Genomic DNA, 20,377 nt, shown 5'->3' with positions numbered 1-20,377 from the left:
GAGACCTAAAAAAATCAGCCAAACGCGCATTAAACAACAACAGAGATGCCCTATTGGAGAATTCATCAAATACACCAACACAAACAAGGTTGGTGTGCATTAACACCTTTAGTTCTCTATCAATCACAGTGAAAAAGTCAATATTGCGTCTGCTGTCTACACCGTGTTCTGCCAGAGGGCCACTGACAAATGCCCTGGACTCTTGTTTATTGCCATTGCAATCTTTATTCCAGGCGCCCTGGCACAGGCTCTTCCCCTGATTGTGGTATCTCACGAGCACCCCATGTCAGCACTTTATTCATGTCTGCTCTTTTTCCAGCACCTGAGCAGACTGTCTGTGTGCATGTACCGTGGTATCTCGCTGGTCCCTACTGATAGTGCTTGATACTTTGCTCGACACACTGTATAGCCCGAGCTGTCTGCGTGTGACCCATCGTGTCCGATTGCCGACCATGTTTTTTCTAGCAGCTGGTTCCGATTGGACCAGCTTTCTGTTTCACCCCGAGTTGAGTGCCCAATGCCGACATATCATTATGCCGAGCATGGTTTGTTTCAGGAGCGGTTTCCAACTGGACCAGCTTATTGCTTTACATCTTATATCGAGTTCAGTGACCCATGCTGATATTTAATCAAGGTTTTCCTTCTCGTGTCAGGACTACATTTCCCTAGGCGAGCGCTTTAAAAAAACTCCAAATTCCAAGCACCCCGGTTTAACTACACGGAAGTGGACGCGCCGTTATAAATGACACATTGTTTCTCATAGCGTATCCTGCCGGTTGCACTCACGCTAGAGAGACCCAGCTACATAAGAGCGGTAAGTTACTTCGCCTATTTTGCCCGGGTTGCTTTACCATCCCTGGCTTGCTCTAGGCTTTGCCGTGCCTCAAGACTTGTAGACAGGGGCCATCCCCCAGTTCACTTTCCTTGCTGCGGCGGCTTAACTACCCGAGCCTTGACCGCACCATTGAAGCACTGTGCCGTGCCACGCACTCCCCGACTGGGCCCTGCCTGCCCTGCATACACTTGCCCATGTGCAGGGCCCCCATTAAGGTTAAGCATCCTATCCGGAGAGTCTTACACGCTCCCCAGACCCACCGCGAGCTCGCCATTCCACTGTCCTACAACGGGGCTTCTATCTATACGGATGCACCCGTTTTCCCTTGCCAGGGCGTACTTGTACTGCCTACAGTTCCTTCTGGTTTCTCCCCCTCAAATGGCGCCCATAGCTTGACTGGGTCCATTCAAGCGCAGCCTCCCTGTGTTTATCCATAAGTCCACCTTGGATAGTTGAGGTCTTACCTCGGGTTACACATAGAGGGTTGTTTTGACGCTACACTATACTGCTGTGACACGTCACGATGACGCAGCATGGGTCTCACTCTGTACACAGCGCCTTTAAAAATAGCCCCTCATTATGATATACTCCTGGTAATGTCGGTACTTCCGTTGAACAAAACCAACGCCCTCTGTTTACCCCATTTCTGACTAATGAATATCCGAGCTCTGTCAGATCTCTGCTCTCCTGTTCCTCTTTCTCCCTGGCTGACACCACCTATTCCCCTTTCTAGGTTGGGTTAGCATGTGTACCTTTGGCTAAAATAGCCCGGACAGATGTGGTGACTATATCAACCGAATTAGGTAACTGCCGCCCTGTACCAATGTTACAATACTTTTAATTGTGTCTCTACCCAGAAGTGGGTAGTTCAAAAGCCCTTTTGATCGGTATGTGGCATAACCTAGCACCTACACCATTGGTGTTCTTTGTTTTTTGTTTCACTATAGGTCCTAGCGGTGGACTCCCTGAACACATGAATCTTTGGTTCAGTATACATCACCGTCTTTCTTTTCATATTTCTTTTACACGTTCACTTGTTGCAGTAGCTGTTTCCCTGATCCTGATGAAGGCCGAGACACTTTGAAAGGTCACTGAAGGTCGAAACATGTCGATCTTGTTAATGCAGCTGTCTTGAATTCTGACAGTCTCATTACCCAGCTTATTGTTTTTAATCCTGTCACAGGGTAGTTTAATAAAGTTCCTCATAGCTAGCTCTGTAGGCAGTTTTAACTCACTTTTCAATACAGGTTAGGACTGCACAACTCATTTTTTACACACCACGCTCACATAGGGTTCTTAGTACAACCCATGTGCTTAGATTGAAAAAAGATCCCTGAGCTCCTCCCTCGTAGAGAGGGGGTTATAGCCCCCGCCAAGACTAGGTTCTTGACGCGAGAAGGCACACCTATGATGAAGCATGACACCTCGGGTGTATAAGGGGAACCGTCCTTAAAAAGGGAAACCTTCCCTGCTCCACTGTTTCTATCTTGGTGTTTGGTATATGTGTTCCACATACTCAGTAGTTACATACCTTGGACCCGTGGGCTCTTTGTGAGTTGATTATTAATTTAAGCCATGTAAACCAATAAGGGTCGTCTGCACTTTTTACATGATGTGCGCTTACATTGGCACTATCACATAAAAAGCCAGCTTTATACAGGCAGCAACCAAAATGAGGACCTTGACCCCTCAAGAAAGGAATGTTCAAGTCTTCAAGTGATATCACCCTAAAATAGAGGATGAGCTTGCAGTGTATCAAAAGAGGACAAATTATGTTGGGGTTGGGAGGTCCCCACATGCTTTCCTACAAGATTGATGGGGAAATGCTTAATGTTTAAAAACGGAGTAGAAACACAATCTATGACATTTTCCCTCTAATTTCCCAAGCCTCATTTCCCCCCATGAGCTCCTAATCCACCCTCCCACCCTTGCATCTCTAAATTTACAAGTTTGTTTTCCATTTCAGTTGGCAAATAAGAGTGCGTAGAGAGCGACATATGGTGTAATGTTGTACTGTTGCTGTGCCTCTGAATAACTGCTTAGTAAAAAAGCTGCACCACAAAATACAAAGCAGAAGCTGAACGTAACCATTTTTTTCCAGTATTGATTGCACACGTGATGTAATACATACCAATTTTCCAATTTCTTTTTTTGGCTTCATTGTAGAATTCATGCAAGACAAGAAAGTCAATAACATCTGGCATATCATGATATCTATAATAAAAATGAGAATTTTTTTTACTGTACAACCAAAGGTGTAAAAACATTTCAACTTAATTAATAAGCTTATTGAGTCTCATCAATTAAAGAGTGCAAAAACATTTACAAAATCAAAAACACTAATGTAACAGTGATGCTCAAAAATCACTTTGCTAGGCGTCACTAAATACACCACATACGTTCACATAATCATCATGCTGAAATTTCATGCAAATAAAAACTGTAAGACGTATGGGACTTTTAACAATGCCAAGAATGAAACTTAGTTGAGAATGTCCCTGAAAATTATAACTATGTAGTGTTATTAGCATCAATAAGGTGCAGGATGCACTCGCACATCACGGCTCAAGTGTGGCCATTATAACAAGGTAAGAGAGCAGGCAGCTGTTCTTCATAAGGTGTAGGATTTCCACCTGCCTGTTTCTAGCAGAGTAAGCAGTTCAGTACTACCTTCTCTTCCACTTCCAAAGAGCAAGAGTCCTATGGAGTTGACTACAGAAACAATAGTGTTCCTGGGCATAGCATCTCTTCTGGCTAAACCCAGTGCCCTCTGTTGCATTGTAGCTAGAAGGAAGAATGTGGAATGAGAAGTGTGGAATGGCGTTAGTGGAGACTGAAGGGATGCTCCAGGAGTTACCCGTAGCTTCCTGACCAAGGAACTGTATAATTAATTTCATGTGAGATGAGATTTCCAATACAATCTGCAATTGATTCTGGAACCAGGCTGTTTAATGATCTAGAGGAGAAGAGTTGATTTGGAAGAAATATGCTACTTACCAGTATGCGTCTGTTCTTGGCATGTAGAGCTGCAGATCTGCACAATTTTGCATAAATCGCCATCTGGTGTTGGGCCCGGATGTTTGCAGTTTGTTTTTCCTCTTGGAAAGTCTTTGGAAGTCACGAGGTCGGTAACTCCTCCTTTGGATCGTATTGCGCATGGGCTCCATCCTCAGATTGTTTTTCACCAACAGGGAAAGATGGAGCGTAGTAATAACAGTGAAGAAACCCATGTGTGTTGTATCTAAAAAAGATCGACTGGAACAGATACAGGTAGCAGGGGAGGCGGGTGGGCGTGTATAGATCTGCAGCTCTACATGCCAAGAACAGATGCATACTGGTAAGTAGCATATTCCGTTCGAGGCATATGAGCTGCAGATTACACACTTTTGCATAGACTATATAGCAGTTCCCAACCTTAGCGGCGACCACCGGTATCTGTTGCAGTGGTTTGAAATAGTGTTTTTAGTACAGCCTGGCCCACACTAGCTTGTTGCTTGGTTTGCACATCTACACAGTAATGTTTAGTGAAAGTGTGCGGTGTTGACCATGTAGCTGCTTTGCAGATATCATCTAATGGGATGTTCCCTAGAAAAGCCATAGAAGCCCCTATCTTTCGTGTAGAATGGGCTTTAAGGGGAAGGGATAGCATTTTACAATCCACCTAGCTATCCCTGATTTTGAGATGGGGTTGCCCTTGTGTGGTGGAGAGAAAGAGACAAACAGTTGTTTGGTCTTTCTGAAAGGTTGTGTTCTTTGGATATAGTAAAGTAAGGCTCGTTTGACATCTAGCGTGTGTAGAGCCCTTTCTGCAACAGTTTGAGGTTGCGAGAAAAATACCGGTAATTCTACAGATTGGTTTAGGTGAAAATGGGAAATGACTTTAGGTAGGAATTTTGGGTTGGTACGGAGAACAACCTTGTTTTGGTGCATTTGAAGAAAAGGTTCTTGTATGGTAAGTGCTTGTATCTCACTGACCCTTCTAAGGGAAGTGATGGCTACAAGAAAAGCTGTTTTCCATGTGAGAAATTTCAGTTCGCATTTATGAAAGGTTCCAAGGGCGGCCCCATTAGCCTTGTGAGAACGATATTTAAGTTCCCCACAGGTGAGGGTGGTAATCTGGGGGGAATTATTCGTTGTAGGCCTTCCATGAAGGCTTTAATGGCAGGTACTCTAAAAAGTGATAGGTGCTGCCTGTTTTGTAGGTAAGCTGCAATTGCTGCGAGGTGTAGCCAAATGGAGGTATATGCTAGGTTACACCTTTGTAGATGGAGTAAGTAGCATATGATGTGTTGTATAGACACGTCTAGAGGATTGATTGTGTTGTTATGGCAATAAACAGCAAATCTTTTCCACTTGGCAGCGTAGCAGGCTCTAGTGGTAGGGCGTCTAGCTTCTCTGATGACGTTCATACAGTCAGGGGGAAGGTTTAGGTAACCGAATTCTAGGATTTCGGGAGCCAGATCGCAAGGTTGAGCTGAGCTGGGTCCAGGTGCCTGATCTCTTCATGGTTCTGGGTTAGGAGGCATGGTGAGAGTTGTAGCTTTTGGTGTGGTACTACCGAGAGTTACAGCAGCGTGGTGTACCACGGTTGTCTGGCCCATGTTGGAGCTGCTAGGATCAGTGTGAGGGAATGCTGTTGTAGCTTTCGCACCACTAATGGAATTAGTGGGAGAGGTGGAAAAGCGTACGCAAATTTGTCTGACCAGTTCATCCATATCGCATTGCCTTTGGACAATGGGTGTGGATATCTGGCGGCGAAGCTTGGGCATTTTTTGTTTTCGTGGGTGGCGAAGAGGTCTATCTGAGGATGCCCCCACATTTGAAAGAACGGGTGAAGAACCTGCGGGTGAAGTTCCCACGGGTGAAGTTCCCACTCGTGGATCTGCTGCATCTGTCTGCTGAGCAGATCTGCCATGGTGTTTTGGACTTCTGGGACATGTTGGGTTGGAGAAAAATTTTGTGTTGAATTGCCCATCTCCATATGCTCTGTGCTAGTTGAGAGCTGTGGAGAGTGCGTACCGCCTTGTTTTTTAATGTAATACATGGCCATCATGTTGTCTGTGCGAATGAGGACTGCCTTTCCTAAAATCTGTCTCTGAAAGGATTTTAGGGCTAGAGAGATTGCTAGTAACTCCAGATGGTTGATATGGAGTAACTTTTGTTGCGGCGTCCATGTGCCCTGCACTGTGAGGTGTAATAGATGAGCTCCGCAGCCGGAGAGCGATGCATCTGTTGTTAGTATTATTTGTGGAACCGGGTCCAGGAACAGTCGACCTTTGGAAAGGTTTGTGGTGTTCCACCACTGCAGAGAGCGATGGGTGCAACCGTCTACCAACACCAGATCTGTCAGTTGTCCCTGGGCCTGGTTCCATTGGCGCGCTAGGCACTCTTGGAGTGGACGCATCTGGAGTCTTGCGTGCGGCACTATGAAAATGCAAGAGGCCATCATCTCTATCAGTTGCATAAACACTCTTGCTGGAAGGGAGTATTGAAGTATGAATCTTTGACGCAAAGCATGAATGCTTGCAATCCAGGCCGGATTGGGGTAGGCTATGGCTTTTGAAGTGTCTATGGTGGCACTGAGGTATTGCTTTATGTGGGATGGTGTTAGCTGGGACTTTTGGTGGTTCACCGTGAAGCCTAGTTGGTGAAGTAGTTGGATTGTAGTGGCGGTGTGGTGTACACATTGGTTGTAGGACGTGGCTTTTATCAGCCAGTCGTCCAAATATGGGAAGACGTGAATGTGCTGTCTTCTGAGATGTGCCGCCACTACCGCTAGGCACTTGGTGAATACCCTTGGTGCTGGTGTGACTCCGAATGGGAGCACCTTGAACTGGTCGTGTTGCCCGTCCACTACAAATCTGAGGTACTTTCTGTGAGCATGTGAAAGTATGCGTCTTTCAAGTCCAGTGTGGTGAGGAAGTCGTTCTGGGAGAGGAGCGGAAGCACCTGCTGAAGCGTTACCATGTGAAAATGGTCTGAATGTATGTATGTGTTTAGGGTCCGGAGATCTAGAATAGGTCGCAGAGTCTCGTCCCTTTTTGGTATTAGAAAATATAGAGAGTAGACCCCTAAATTTTGCTGATTGGCGGGAACTTGTTCTATTGCCTGTTTTTGTAGGAGGGAGATTACCTCCTGTTTTAGTAATGTGGAATGTTCTTGTGACATTGGGCGTTGCCTGGGTGGAATGTTTGGGGGGGTAGATGTTAATTACAGGCAGTATCCTGACCAAATAATTTGGGTCACCCATTTGTCTGAGGTGATGGTCTCCCAGACCTGAAGGAAATTTTGCAGTCTGCCCCCGACCGGAGTGGGATGGTCTGGAGGGAGCAGGGGGAAGTCATTGGGTAGGCGGTGTGGCAGAGCGGGCCGTATTTGTTTTGCCTCTGCCTTTATTGGTATTGCCCCTATAGCCGCCTCTTTGATAACCCCTTGTGAAGGTGGACTGAGTGGGGGATTTGTAGGAAGTGGACGTGCTGAGGAGTAGCCTCTAGATGTACTCCGAAAGAATGAGCGGCGAAAGGAGCGCCTAGGAGGGTGTGACTGCAGGGCTCCCATAGATTTTGCCGTATCAGTGTCCTTCTTCATTTGTTCGAGGGCCTCATTTACCTTTGGGCCGAATAGGTGTTCTTGGTCAAAGGAATGATTTAGGATGGAGGCCTGTACCTCTGGTTTGAAACCTGATATTCTCAGGCAAGCATGGCGACGGAGGAGGACGCTAGTATTAATGGCCCTGGAGGCTGTGTCTGCTGCATCTAAGGCACAGCGTATGGAGGTGTTAGTTATTGTCTTACCCTCTTGAATTAATTAATTGGCCCTATTTTTGTATCTTTCCGGGAGGTGGTGCATTATGGTTTCTAATTCATCATAATGTGCCCTATCGTATCTGGCCAATAGCGCTTGGGTGTTGGCGATACGCCATATATTGGCTGCCTGTGACGCAGTGCGCTTTCCTGACGCGTCCAGTAGCTTTGACTCTTTGTCAGGTGGTGGTGCTTCGCCGGACGCCTGGGAATTTGACCTCTTTCGTGCAGTGGAAACCACTAGGGAATCTAGTGGCGCTGGCCCTTTGATATAGGCAGGATCTGTGGGGGCAGCTTTGTACTTTTTCTCTATGCGTGAGTTAATGACCCTGGCCCTGACTGGGTCCTTAAAAACCTCTGGCGCATGTTTTACCACCCCCTTGAGCATAGGTAGTATGGAGGTAGACCTATGTGCGATATCAAATGTGTCGAGGAGGAAATCCTCCTCCACTGGGTCAGTGTGTAACTCTACCCCGTGATAATGTGCCGCCCTCTGAAGTAGGTGGTGGAAACCTAATGAGTCTTCCGGTGGAGATGGCCTGTCGGCGTGGAAGTGTCGGTGCCGAGGGCCTTATGAGGTTTGGTCGGTACCGAAGATGGCGTTGGTACAGAAAAGCTGGGTTTCGACACCGAGGACTTTGGTGCGGAGCTCGGTGTCGAGGTAGAGGCCGGTTTCTTTTTCGGTGCTGAAGTGTGTTTCTCAGCACCGCTGGAAGGCTGGCTCGAGCCCGAGCCGCCGGAAGGCTTATTTGACTTCTTCACCGGGCCCGAAGGTGGGGTGTGTGAAGCAGTGTCTCTGGTCTTGCCTAGGCCCGGAGGCGAAGGCGTGACCGAAGCCTTTTTGGGTGTCGGCGCGGGTGTGGGGGGGGGGGGGGTATATTACTCACGACCCTCTGCGCCGGGGTGATGTCCTCCACATCTGAGTTGTCGGCTTCGGAAGCACTGACGAGGTCCTCTTCGGTGCGCCGCTGTCCCTGATCTTCGACATCGTCTCCGAAGATGTCGACTGGAACGGAGGTTAAGGAGTGTGCCATGTTTCGTCTGGCTCTTCGGTCCCGAATAGTCTTTTTCGATCTGAAAGACTTACAGGCCGGACAGTCTCGAGCCTCGTGTTCAGGGGAGAGGCAGAGGTTGCACACCTCATGAAGATCGGTGTGGGGGAATTTGGACCCACATCGAGGGCACTTCTTGAATGGAGTTCTTTCCATCAGCCGGGACCGGAGCTTGGGTAGGCCCGGAGGCCGCCGTCGATGACTGGAACCGAAGATTTGTCGATGAGAAGGTGATTGAGGAGATTGCGATCTGAACAATACCGCGATGTGAGTGAGGATTCCGCTTCGATCGTCGAACTGGAAATGTTCGTAACCGGAGCGCGAAGATTACATCCGAGCCCGATGGCGGGAAAAAACAATCTGAGGATGGAGCCGAAGCCTATGCGCAATACGATCCAAAGGAGGAGTCACCGACCTCGTTACTTCCAAAGACTTTCCAAGAGGAAAAACAAACTGCAAACATCCGGGCCCAACACCAGATGGCGATCTATGCAAACGTGTGTAATCTGCAGCTCATGTGCCTCGAACATACATCTTAGAAGAATTTAATGTGAGGAAAGTATGGTATTACCCACTATGGCCAACACCTTGTTTATATTTGGCAATGGCTGCCTGTCTTTCCATATGCACTTGTTCAGGTTTCTTAAATCAATGCACAGCCTCACTTTTTCCATGGTTTCCTCACCAGAACTACTGGACTGAGCCACTTTGAAGACTCTATAACACCACTTTCACAACTCTTAGTTCTATACATCACGCAATCTCAATAGCACATTCCTAACTTTATGCAAGCAGAGTATAGAGTTCTCCTTCCAAACTATTAGATGAGAAAAGGGCATGTGGTAACAAAAATCCATACTGAGAACCTCAGGAAATGTGTTTAACTTATTTTCCAGGATTAAGATATGTTACCCCACTTAAATGACTCTGTACAGGCCAAACAAACAAATCTCTTCTTTTTTATTAGATATGTTGTATCTTGGGTCATCCACCTATTTAAATGTTAATTCAGTTTAAAAATAACCCAGTATTGGCAAATCTCCCTTCTAGACTTACTTCTGTGCTACAAACGTCAGGCCTCCATCCATCCAAAGGTACTCTCATCAATCAGTTTCAAAAACACTTCTACACATTTCAACTTTACATCAGATGTTCGCAGGATTCTACCACATTGTAGACAGTCACAATATTTTGTTGTGGGCCAACCAATAGAACTTCCCCTTTCCTGCTTTCATTTTTCTCAGTCTGTACACTGTTTACACTCCTAACATTTCTAGAATCAGAGACAATAATTCTTGGCAAATGCCCTACTTTTTGCACTTATCTCAACAAACTTTCATCTCATGGCAAATATCTGAAGTGGCCACTCATACTGTTCTCTAAAACCCATCTTAACACCCCCTTCCCAGCGTCCATATCATCCTCTCTTTCTGTAATTTCGAGCTGCCCTAATATCGTCCTTTCTTCAACTCCTAATTTGAGCCTTTCTAGAGAATTCATTTTGACAAATCTCTCCATCTACAGCTTCTAAATAAGTTTCAAAAGCATCTTTCCAGTTCTCCCAACATGTGGAGGATCCCTTTCACGTACATATATCACAAAGAGACACAGTACCACAAATGCACACAACAGTCTTTCTTGTTGTGTGCTTCTCATCACTCACACACAACTGTTTCTGTTGTTTTTTACCTAATACAACCCACATGGGAAAGCGAATCAACAGAAAGGTCTGCAGATTCAATGTCATCCCTAATAACTTACACAATATCTCCCATAAGTCACACTGTTAAGGTCAGATGGATCAGTCCAGTGGATGCGTGCACCACAGGTAGAAGGTAAGAATGTGCTGGTAACTAACAACTCGTCATTTCAATATACTGATCCGTGGAAGTGGGTACTGATCCATGAAGATTCAATAGCAGACTTTATTGCAAATACCCGCTGTTAGGTGTATTTGTAAAGCACACTATCACCCGCAATGGTATCCTGGCACTGACACGCCTATGGTACATTGGTTAATTGAAAAGCCAGGTCTTAAACTTCTTGCAGAAATCAGGAAGAGATAAGTAGGTTCGGATATGGAGTGGGAGGTCGTCCATGCTTTAGGATGTTGTTCCAAGCTTCTAAATAATTCTTAAAAGCTTCTTTCCAGTCCTCCCAACATATGGCGGATTCTCCAGTACACTAAAATTAGTGTACATGAAAAAACCACCATAGCAATGGACCTTCATGCAAGAAAGACAATAATCTTTGCCTCACATTTGTAGACAGAACCAACCTATCTGCCCTGTACAAATACCAAAATTACTGTTAAATTTGTCCACATCATCTTGAAGTTCTTCAACCATATGTTCTTCCCACTCACTTCATTCCATCCTTTTCCAATACCTTCCATGACATCCTTAATCTCTTCATCAAGCTTCAGAGCATCCATTCACTCCTGCTGAATTATGGCACCACTGCATCCCTATCCAACAGTAATTATCAGCCAATCCTCATCACCCTGGCTGTCGACTAGCAAATGGAGCAAACAATATGAATTACCATTACAGCATTTTGGAATGTACTTTAGCTCAGTAGAAAACTCTTGTAAAAAGAATCATTCTGTTAATTTGGGAGAGAAGCCCTACTGCCACTTTGGTAGATAATATAGCAAGCAGGTACTTATGGTCTGGTCGCAATGCAAACTTAGTACCCCATATTAAAATTTTGAAGTGTCTCACAACCACAAAAAAATAAAAGATGAGGCTTTATTTCCTATCATATGTAAATGTTTGAGATGTGAACTTCACTACTTTTTTGCTTCTTCACTCCTCTGCACCCACAAAACTACCAGACTATGTGGACTCTCATTGGTAACTATTACCGATTTCTCTTTAGGTCATAAGGTCGGAGAACTTCAGCTTGCGCTACACATCTATTAATCTCTCAATTCTTCCTCATAATCCTGTGTCCAAACCAGCTTTACATTCTTCTTTAACAGGTCCATCATCTTCCCAGGTTCACTAGAGAAATGATCCACAAATTTGGCTTAGTACTAAGCCATTCTTGTAAAACAGCACAACTATTCTTAGCTATCCAGGCATGGAGAATTACTAAGGGTTTCCATCAGTTGTAACTCGGGATTTACCCCACCTAATATGGCGTGAGCCACATATTTCACCTCATCCGTAGATATTTGCACTTTTCCAAACCAGTTCTGAAACCTGCTCCCCTTACATATCAAGTTTTTCACACATTGTTCCCCATACCAAAATCTTGAAAGTATTTACCTTGCGACACTCCTTTCAAAAATCTTGGCATTACGAGATGAAAAACCACAGAAGCCAGACCAAACCTAACAAATCCGTATGCAACTTCTGGGGTGATAAAAGACATGAGAGATTTTGCCCCAGAAGTATTGATTCAGAGCACAGGATCTTTTGAATAGTGGCATTTCAATTTAAAGAGTCTAAGCTATGCTCACAGCATTTACTAGAAATAAAGGGTTTGTTGGTCACAAAGTTTGGTGTCGTGTGTACAGCCTTATGACCTGGCTTCAGGCTTCTAGATTAAGTCAGTAGAGGGAGAGGAAAATGGAGGCAATGTGGTTAAACCTTTTGAATATTGAAACCAAGTGGGCTGCAGAGTGGATTGCTGCTCTTAGAGGTGGAAATGTTATTTTGGTTAGGCTGGTCAAAAGGTGATTCCCATAGTCAGATTTAGTAATTGCAAGCAATTGTACTATGGCTTTGAAATCTTTCGCTGGAATAAAGTAATTGGTTTTCCAGAGAAGTGTGATTTCAAATTGCAAGCTCTTTCCTAAGGCATTAATGTGAGTGTGTGAACATTACGTTTTTTTTATCCAGTGTAGAGCTTAGGGATTTTGTTGTTTCAGCAAAGTTTTATTTGCAGTTGAGAAAATTTGCCGCATCTAATGAGGTTTGTATATGTTGAAGAGAGGTAAGGAGAAATTCTGTAATATGTGGGTTCAGTTTAAGGAAATCATACAAGACTGTACCTTTTTCATTGTTTTTCCAAACGAATTAATGTCCTCAGGAGATTGAACTTTCAGGTGTAGTTGCTGTCAGCACATAACACGAATGAAATGTATGACATGCTCAAGAGGGCAGTAAGAGGCTCCCTGTATAAAGTCGAAAGACTGGGTGAGAGAATGGAGACTAGAGGGACTCGTTTTTCAAGGGGCATGGGGGTTGAGAAGTTGCATGACAGTTTTAGACCCATTCGGTTTTTGAGGATTTTTTATCAGAGTCATGGCTGCCATGCATTAGAGCCCCTGGCGATATGGGTGCGTAGGGAACTGAGTGACAGAGGTATACTACTGGGAGACATCGCATATTATTTTGCTCTATACTGACAATGCCATTTTATCTTTCCTCCCCCGTAAGGCCATGCTAAAACTGTGGAGAATGCTAGATGATTTCGGTAAGTTCTTGGGTCTTCGCCTTAACCGCGACACTAATTATAGCTACAGATGAATATGGACAGGGTCCTGGATCCTTGCGGTTATCTGTGACCTTTTGGAAGACACAATCACTCTCGCTGATGGGAAGGATGGCCATTGCTAAAATGATTCTGCTGTCTGCGTGTCTTACAACACTCATACTGCCCCCTCCCCTCTAGGGTCTCCAAGCAACTGAACTCCATTCTTACTTCTTCTACTTTGGACGGCTAGGCATGGCAGGGTGGCTTAGGCTACTATGAAAAGATGATACCAGGACGCGGGACTGGAAGTCCCCCGCCTTGACTTATATTACTGCGCCTCACATCTTTAGCATGCGACCCGCTGGTTAGATCGGGAGATAACTGGGAAAAATTTCTATTATCCGGCGAGTATAGCAGTAGATCGGCTACTGGAACTCGAAGGAGAGGTCTGGGCTCCTCACAGAAATCCTATATATAGCCTGACAGACAGCAGCCCTTTGGGAAAAATGTGTACAGATAGTCTTGAAGCATGTTCCATTTCATAGAGAACTAAGAGTCTGTACATTAAAATTGGTCAGACGATCAGATGATGGACACCATGCCCGTCAGGCAAGATGGGGGTTGCATCTATCTGGGGATCTGCACCCAGATGAGAAATGTATTTCCTTTGAGGAGGCATGCCAAGAATTCGCCCTTGGGTGTGGACATTTCTTGCACCATGCGGGTCCAGCCACTGCAGCCAGAATGGCGTGGCCATTTTACCCTGCTGCGCCACAGCGTCACAAACCCTAGGTATCCTTTTAACTCGCAGCTCCGCTTGCCACTTGATTGCACTGCTGTACAGGACCATGCATGCTGATGAGCTGGGAACTCTCCAGCAGGCCCGTGTAGCTTGGGATGTGTATTTGGATAACCCCTAGTGACTGAGGATTGAACAAAGGTTAATGAGCTCACACACTGTCTCATGTAACGCTCGCCTTCAATCGGTTCATTACAACTTCCTTCACAGAACGTATCTAACACCTAGGGACCTACATCATACATCCACCACGTGACATAATAATTGTCCCCGCTGTAACGTGGACAATGTTGACATTTTACATTTAGCCTGGCAGTGCCAACAGGTACAGGACGTTTCGGCTCAGGTGGTGGAATACATTCACAGGGTCATGCATCTGCCGATATCCCTCACTCCCAAGTGTTGCCTGCTGGGCAATGTAAAGAGCCCTAAAGGTAGGAAAATGCCATATAAATTCTTACATGCTAATCTTGGCCAGGCAGAGAGTGGCCATTACGTGGATGTGGCAGAGAGCACCTGAGATTGTGCACTGGCATAGGGATGTCATGGAGTGGACTTTGGCGGAAGAGAAGTACGAGTTACTTACCTTCGGTAACGATGTATCTGGTAGAGATGTTGTCTAGCCGCAGATTCCTTAACTTAGAATATCCCCAGGCGTCAGACTGCACCTGGAAATTTTGGCAGCAGCACCTCTGCGCCGGGGGACGGGGCCACACAACCCCACCCTAACGTCATCCACGTACGTGCCATCAGCGAGGTCATATAAGTCCCTCCCGGCGCGCTGACGTCAGTTTTCTTCGTGAATCAAAAGGCACCATATCACAGGAAAGAAGCCCCTCAGCAAAGGTTAACTGTATATGAAAATACTCAGGGGAGTGCAACAATCCGAACCCCCTTGAGAGATAACCCAATGGCAACTGAAGAGGCCAGTGAAGAACACCACTTGACAAGGTCCTCGCAGAACGGGGAGGCTGGGTGGGCGTTAAGGAATCTGTGGCTAGACAACGTTTCTATCATCTACATTGTTACCGAAGGTAAGTAACTCGTACATCTGATAAAGACATTAGCCACAGATTCCGTAACTTAAAATAGATAACACAGCCATACCCCAACAGGGGGGTGGGTCTGCGAGAGAACAACAGAAAGCGCCAAGCATCCAATCCGGCAACAGAGGGACGGACAAAGGGGAAAAACTGTGGCAGAACAGCCAGACAGCAACCCAAGCAGCTCGAAAGAGCAGAAATAACAGGGTAGAAGATATCCTAAAAACGCCAGAATGGTGCCACACCATACCAGTATAAAATTGAAAGGTAGAACGGCATGAGCCCTATACCAGAGCAAAGAAAGAGAGAGAGAGGAAGAAGGACCACTCTCCACTTAATGGCACCCAATGAGTACACCGACCCAACCACGAAATTAACTTGAAGAGATGCAACCAGCCAAACAGACTATCCTATAGAAGGAAGTCGAAGGAGCCGGGGTCAAGAGCCCAAAGGCAAGAGCTAGAACAAGAGCAATGAGTTGGGAATAGCCGGCGGGACAGGAAACATGCCAAGTGCACACACAATCCCAAATAAAGTTAATTAGGGGCAATTAGCATCAATTCTAAACCCGCCGAAGCAGGTAGAAATATGCAGCAGGCAAACAGCCATAGAGACCTTAAAGTGGCTTACACAAGAAGCATAAGAGTGCCCGACAGGGCAATATGAAGCCAAAGTGAGAAACAACCCACAATAGAGCTGTCCCGCAGGCGTAGCTTTAACAATAGTATGTGAAAACGTGAAAAGGGCATATCCGAAAGAAGTGGCCAAAAAACGCCAAGTTAACGAATGGTGAGAAGAGTCTCAGAATCCGAGACCAACACTCCAGAAAAGACACGTACAGCGTCGAACACCAAAAAAGGGAGCATACGTCAAATTGGGAAATTACCCCAGTAAGCCGAAGCAAGGAGGAACCTATGGGCAACTTGCAACAACATAGAAAAGCTCCCCGACACATGAAGATATTGGTCCGGACCTTGCAGCCTCGAAAGAGGTGGTGACGCAGGAAGAGGAATACTAAGGCAATCGGAATGTATACAGAATGTAAAAACACAATTACCTAGAGACAGAGCTAGCCAGGAGCAAGAACATGTCCATAATGGATCATATCTAGCACAGTAAGGGCAGTTAGGAGCCGTTGTTGAAGAGGAGACCATGGACCCTCCCAAAGAGGTGGATGACCATGGCATATGCAGATGGCCCAAGGAAACAACATAGAACACCGTACAACGGACCACCATGCACGGCATGGAGACCACAGGCTTTCAAGGCCCAGGTGAGATAAGCAAAGCTATATAATAGCATACAAGTACCCCACATGGAGTATGCATACCCCAAACAACGGGGAACACCTCTTAGGGCAATAAGCCAAGCTTAAAGAGCGCAGTAACGAACTGAACCCGTGAACATGAGTTCCGAGCCGTATGACATTACCAAGCTGAGCCACCGGCTCAATACCACAGTCAGAGGACCAGACACAGCAACCTGTGGAACACAGGCACAGTAGGCCAACAGGCAGCTCAAAGCAAAACGCACCCAAGGGATGCCAATAAAAGGGTAATCACCCTTGACCACAGAAAAAGAAGATGTAAGGCTCACTGCCCATGTTAAACACAGAGCGCATCCAAAGGATGCGAAATGAAAAAGTACCACCATGGAAGATACGCCTAAGAAGAACTAAGTGGGAGGACGAAAGCCCATAAGGAGCTGGTGAACCGCCGACTCGTCGTGAGCATCAAACAGCAAAACCCCATCAAAGGGTAAGTCAACCAGTCGCTCCCGGATATTTTCAGGTAAGATGCTATCTCGCACCCAAGTGTGACGCCTTAAGGCAACAGAGGCCGCCATAGCTCGGCCCAAAGAATCCGTAGTATCTAAGGCTGAGAGGATTGTGAATTCGGCAAGGTCGCGGCCATCCCGGAGGCGGCGAAGGAGATCAACGCAAGCACCTTCAGAGGTGGCAGAAAGCAAAGACTCTGCAGAGTCCCACAGGGCAGAGGTAGCCCGAGCCACAACACACGCTGTTTTTAAGGACCTTAGGGCCGCTCTAGTGGATGCAAAGATGTTCCTACTCCTCGGGAGTTCAGATGACTCAAGCCATTTAGACTCCCGATAGGGAGGAAGTGTTAGAGAGGGCAGGGAAGGAAAGGCAGTCTGCATCACAAACCCCTGCACATCAGGGTGCATAAAAACAGGATCATGCAGAGCAGGACGGTGGCGGTGCAAAACTGAACGAGCCACCGGGTCACCTAAAGCAGGCCAGACCCAGGTACCCAGAAGGGTGTCATAAAGATAGGCCTCAAAGGGCAGAAGCGGCTCCACATTCCCGGACCCACGGTGAAGGACCTCAAGCAAGGGGTCCACATACAAGGGGGCAGAAGGGGGTTGCATTATTAAAATATGGGTGGCCAATGAGACCACTCTCAAAAAAGCTGCACCATCCTCGGTAGCCATCTGCGGAGGGGACAACAACTCATCAGTGGGGGAGAGCTGTAAGCTGACCCTCCCAAGACACTGAGGGTGCGACCAATGCCCCACGTAAGGGAGCCCCATTGAAGAATGAGGATCCTGATGGGGCTCCTGGGTAGGCGAAGAGCCTGCCGGATCTGGGAGCTCCGGAGGAGGCTCCACAAATTTCAAGGGGGGAACTGGCAACAATACCTCCGGCGACGCCGGGGGAGAGGGCGGCGCCAAACTCTCTCCAGAGGCCTCTAGAGAAGAGTCCATAACTTGGCGTCGGCACGGCACCAAAACGACGTGCGTCTGTGCGAACAGTGCCTCGTCAATCGCCGACTCGGCTGCATCCGGTTCCGAGTTGGCGCTGTCCGGCACTGAAACTAAGACAAGCTCCCCTTCCGAAGAAGGAGAAGGCGCTGGAGCCGGCGAGGCAAGCTTTCGCCGCCGCCGACTCCACCTCATTCATGACAGGCTCCGACTCCGGAGAAAGAAGCTGGGGCGGAGCCGAGAAGGCGAGCCTCCGGCGCCGGTGCGGCGCCGACCTCGGCTCCGGACAGGCGACCGCCTGCCCGGAAGCCCGGGGTGTGCTCAAGACAGGGCTATGAGCACCGGCAACCACCTGCGGCGCCACAGGGAGCCCCGCGGGGCTATGCGGCGCAGCAGCGGTGCCGCGGGACGTAGAGGGGGACCCAGGTGGGCCGCGCCCTAACAACTTCACGTAGACAGAAGAGGGGGACCCAACCGGGCCGCGCCCTAACGACACCATATCTCCGACGTTCCTGGGGGGAAAAGGCTCAATTGGCCCCGGGGGCGAACCCGCAGGCGAGTCCGTCGGAGATCCCACAAGAAGCGGAGGTCCCGAGGATGCCCCAGGAATGGGAGAGGACCCAAGGGAGGCCTGCAGAGCCGTGACATATGCCTCCATCTGGGCCCGAGTCGCCCCCACACCCGTAAAGGGCGGACACAGGGGGGGGGAGACTGTCGGGAGCGAATGTCCGGAATGTTCCGGGAACCAGTGCCCCTGACAACAGAAGGGGAGGTTGAAGACCTCGGCGACAAGCGCCTCGACTTACCAAGTGGCAAACAACGGTCCCGGACCCTGGAGGGCGAAAAACGGCAGAACCGGACAGAGGGACCTGCCGTTGATGAAGAGGCCGGGGGCGAGACGACTCCGACCGGGACAGCCATGCCGAGAGAAGCTTCATACGGCGCTCCCGCCGAGACTTCAGCTTCAGGTGCTGGCAGGCTTCGCAGTCCGTGGAGTCATGGTGGTCGCCCAGACACCACATACAAATAAGATGCGGGTCCATCGCGGACATCTGCCGCGAACAGGAATTACAAGTTTTAAATCCCGAAGGCATCGCACACTGTTCCTGACGCGAAGCGTCAACATGGAGGCCTGAACACAGGCCAGAGGAACCGCTCACTCGGGATCCGTGTTGCACGCGGAAAAGGAAACTGACATCAGCGCGCCGGGAGGGACTTATATGACCTCGCTGACGTCACGTACGTGGACATCAGGGCAGGGTAATGTGGGGCCTTCCCCCGGCGCGCTGAGGTGCTGTTGCAAAAAATTTCCGGATCCAGTCTGACGTCTGGGGATATTCTAAGTTAAGGAATCTGCAGCTAAATGTCTCTATCAGATGCATATGTTGACTAGTAATCAAGATGAAAAGTTGGTGGATGACCTGGCTGAATGAAGAGACCTCTGTGCCACATTGCTAGAACATGATTCTGAAATGGTGTCTGATGACAGCACTGATCCGTATGTCGGGGAGTGATTTATTGTCTTCTGATTTTTACCCTGTCGTGATAATGTACATTTGGTATGTACGCCTCCTTTCCTTGCATATTGCTGTAAGCTGCTTTATAGTTGTCAATTTGTACAAAACCTGAAAAAAGGAAGTTATTACAAACAAAAAACCCTTGTATGGTAATATTGGACCTATTTGAACGTTACTCATTATGTATTTTATATATTACATGATTGATTACTTTATTTTAGTACTCATTAGAAAGATTGGAGTATCTCTGCGTAATGCTCAGTTTCATTTTTAGTATTCATTGTTTGACTGAGACTGCAGATGTCTATGTCAATGTTTTGAGAACTGTGTATTTTTTGTTGGGGAAATAAATTATGTGTGGGAGAAAGTGCCCTCTTTCTGCATGGTTGCCTCCAATTTTTGCTGAACTGCTGATGTGCTTTTCTGAGTGTGCCCTGGGCTCTTGCCAATCAGGTATTCAGGGCCGATGTTCTTTCCCTAAAACTGCTTTGGAGACCAAACCTAATTGGCACTCTCTGGTCACAGGTCAGTCCCTGGTAAATGGTACCACAGGTACCCAGGCCACTGTGACCAGGGAAGGCCTTTAAGGGCTGCAGCACTTATTGTGCCACCCTTAGCGGCCCTCTACCTTTACACTCACACACTGCCTTTGCAGACTGCGTGTTTTGGTGCAGAACAAAGTGAAGAGTTGACATGGCACACATCCCTGTGTGCCATGCCTACAACCCCCTGCCCTGGCATAGATCAGTCACCCCTGTAACTGGCTGCACTATACCAGTGGTGAGGGTAAAGGTGCATGAGCCCTTTACCCCCCCAGTGTCTAAGTCAATTCTTGGACATAGAAAGTGCAATGCTGCCATTAGGAGTATATGGTGGCTGGAAGTTTGTCATTACAAACTCTACAGTACCATAATGGCTGCACTGAAAAGTTTGGTATCAAACTTCTTGCACATTAAACCCACACTGATGCCAGTGTGGGATTTAATGAAAAATGCACACAGAGGGCATCTTAGAGATGCCCCCTGAAAAACGACCTACCACTAGTGCCCAGGCTGAGTGGCTGTTTTCAGCTGCCACCACCAGACATGTTTCTGGACCCCTGGGTTGAGAGCCTGCTGCCCTCGGGGGTTTGAAGCAATGAACATCCTGGGACGAGGTGCCAAGACTCCTCCCCCAGGATGG

General features: G+C 47.4%; 1 protein-coding gene across 2 annotated transcripts in view; it reads right to left on the bottom strand.

The window, feature by feature from the left end:
• BRWD3 (bromodomain and WD repeat domain containing 3) overlaps positions 1 to 20,377 on the bottom strand; it is a 1,513,493-nt gene that overhangs the window by 563,070 nt on the left and 930,046 nt on the right. For both annotated transcript variants that reach the window (XM_085607835.1, XM_085607833.1), the window contains one exon: positions 2,967 to 3,049. In XM_085607835.1, coding sequence (XP_085463961.1) covers positions 2,967 to 3,049 — 83 coding nt within the window. The remainder of the gene's footprint in view (positions 1 to 2,966; positions 3,050 to 20,377) is intronic.

The sequence above is a fragment of the Triturus cristatus genome, chromosome 5_2, assembly GCF_964204655.1.
Source record: "Triturus cristatus chromosome 5_2, aTriCri1.1, whole genome shotgun sequence".
NCBI classification, from domain to species: Eukaryota; Metazoa; Chordata; class Amphibia; order Caudata; family Salamandridae; genus Triturus; species Triturus cristatus.
Note: the sequence above shows the minus strand (reverse complement) of the source record. Positions and strands in the feature narration are given on the sequence as shown.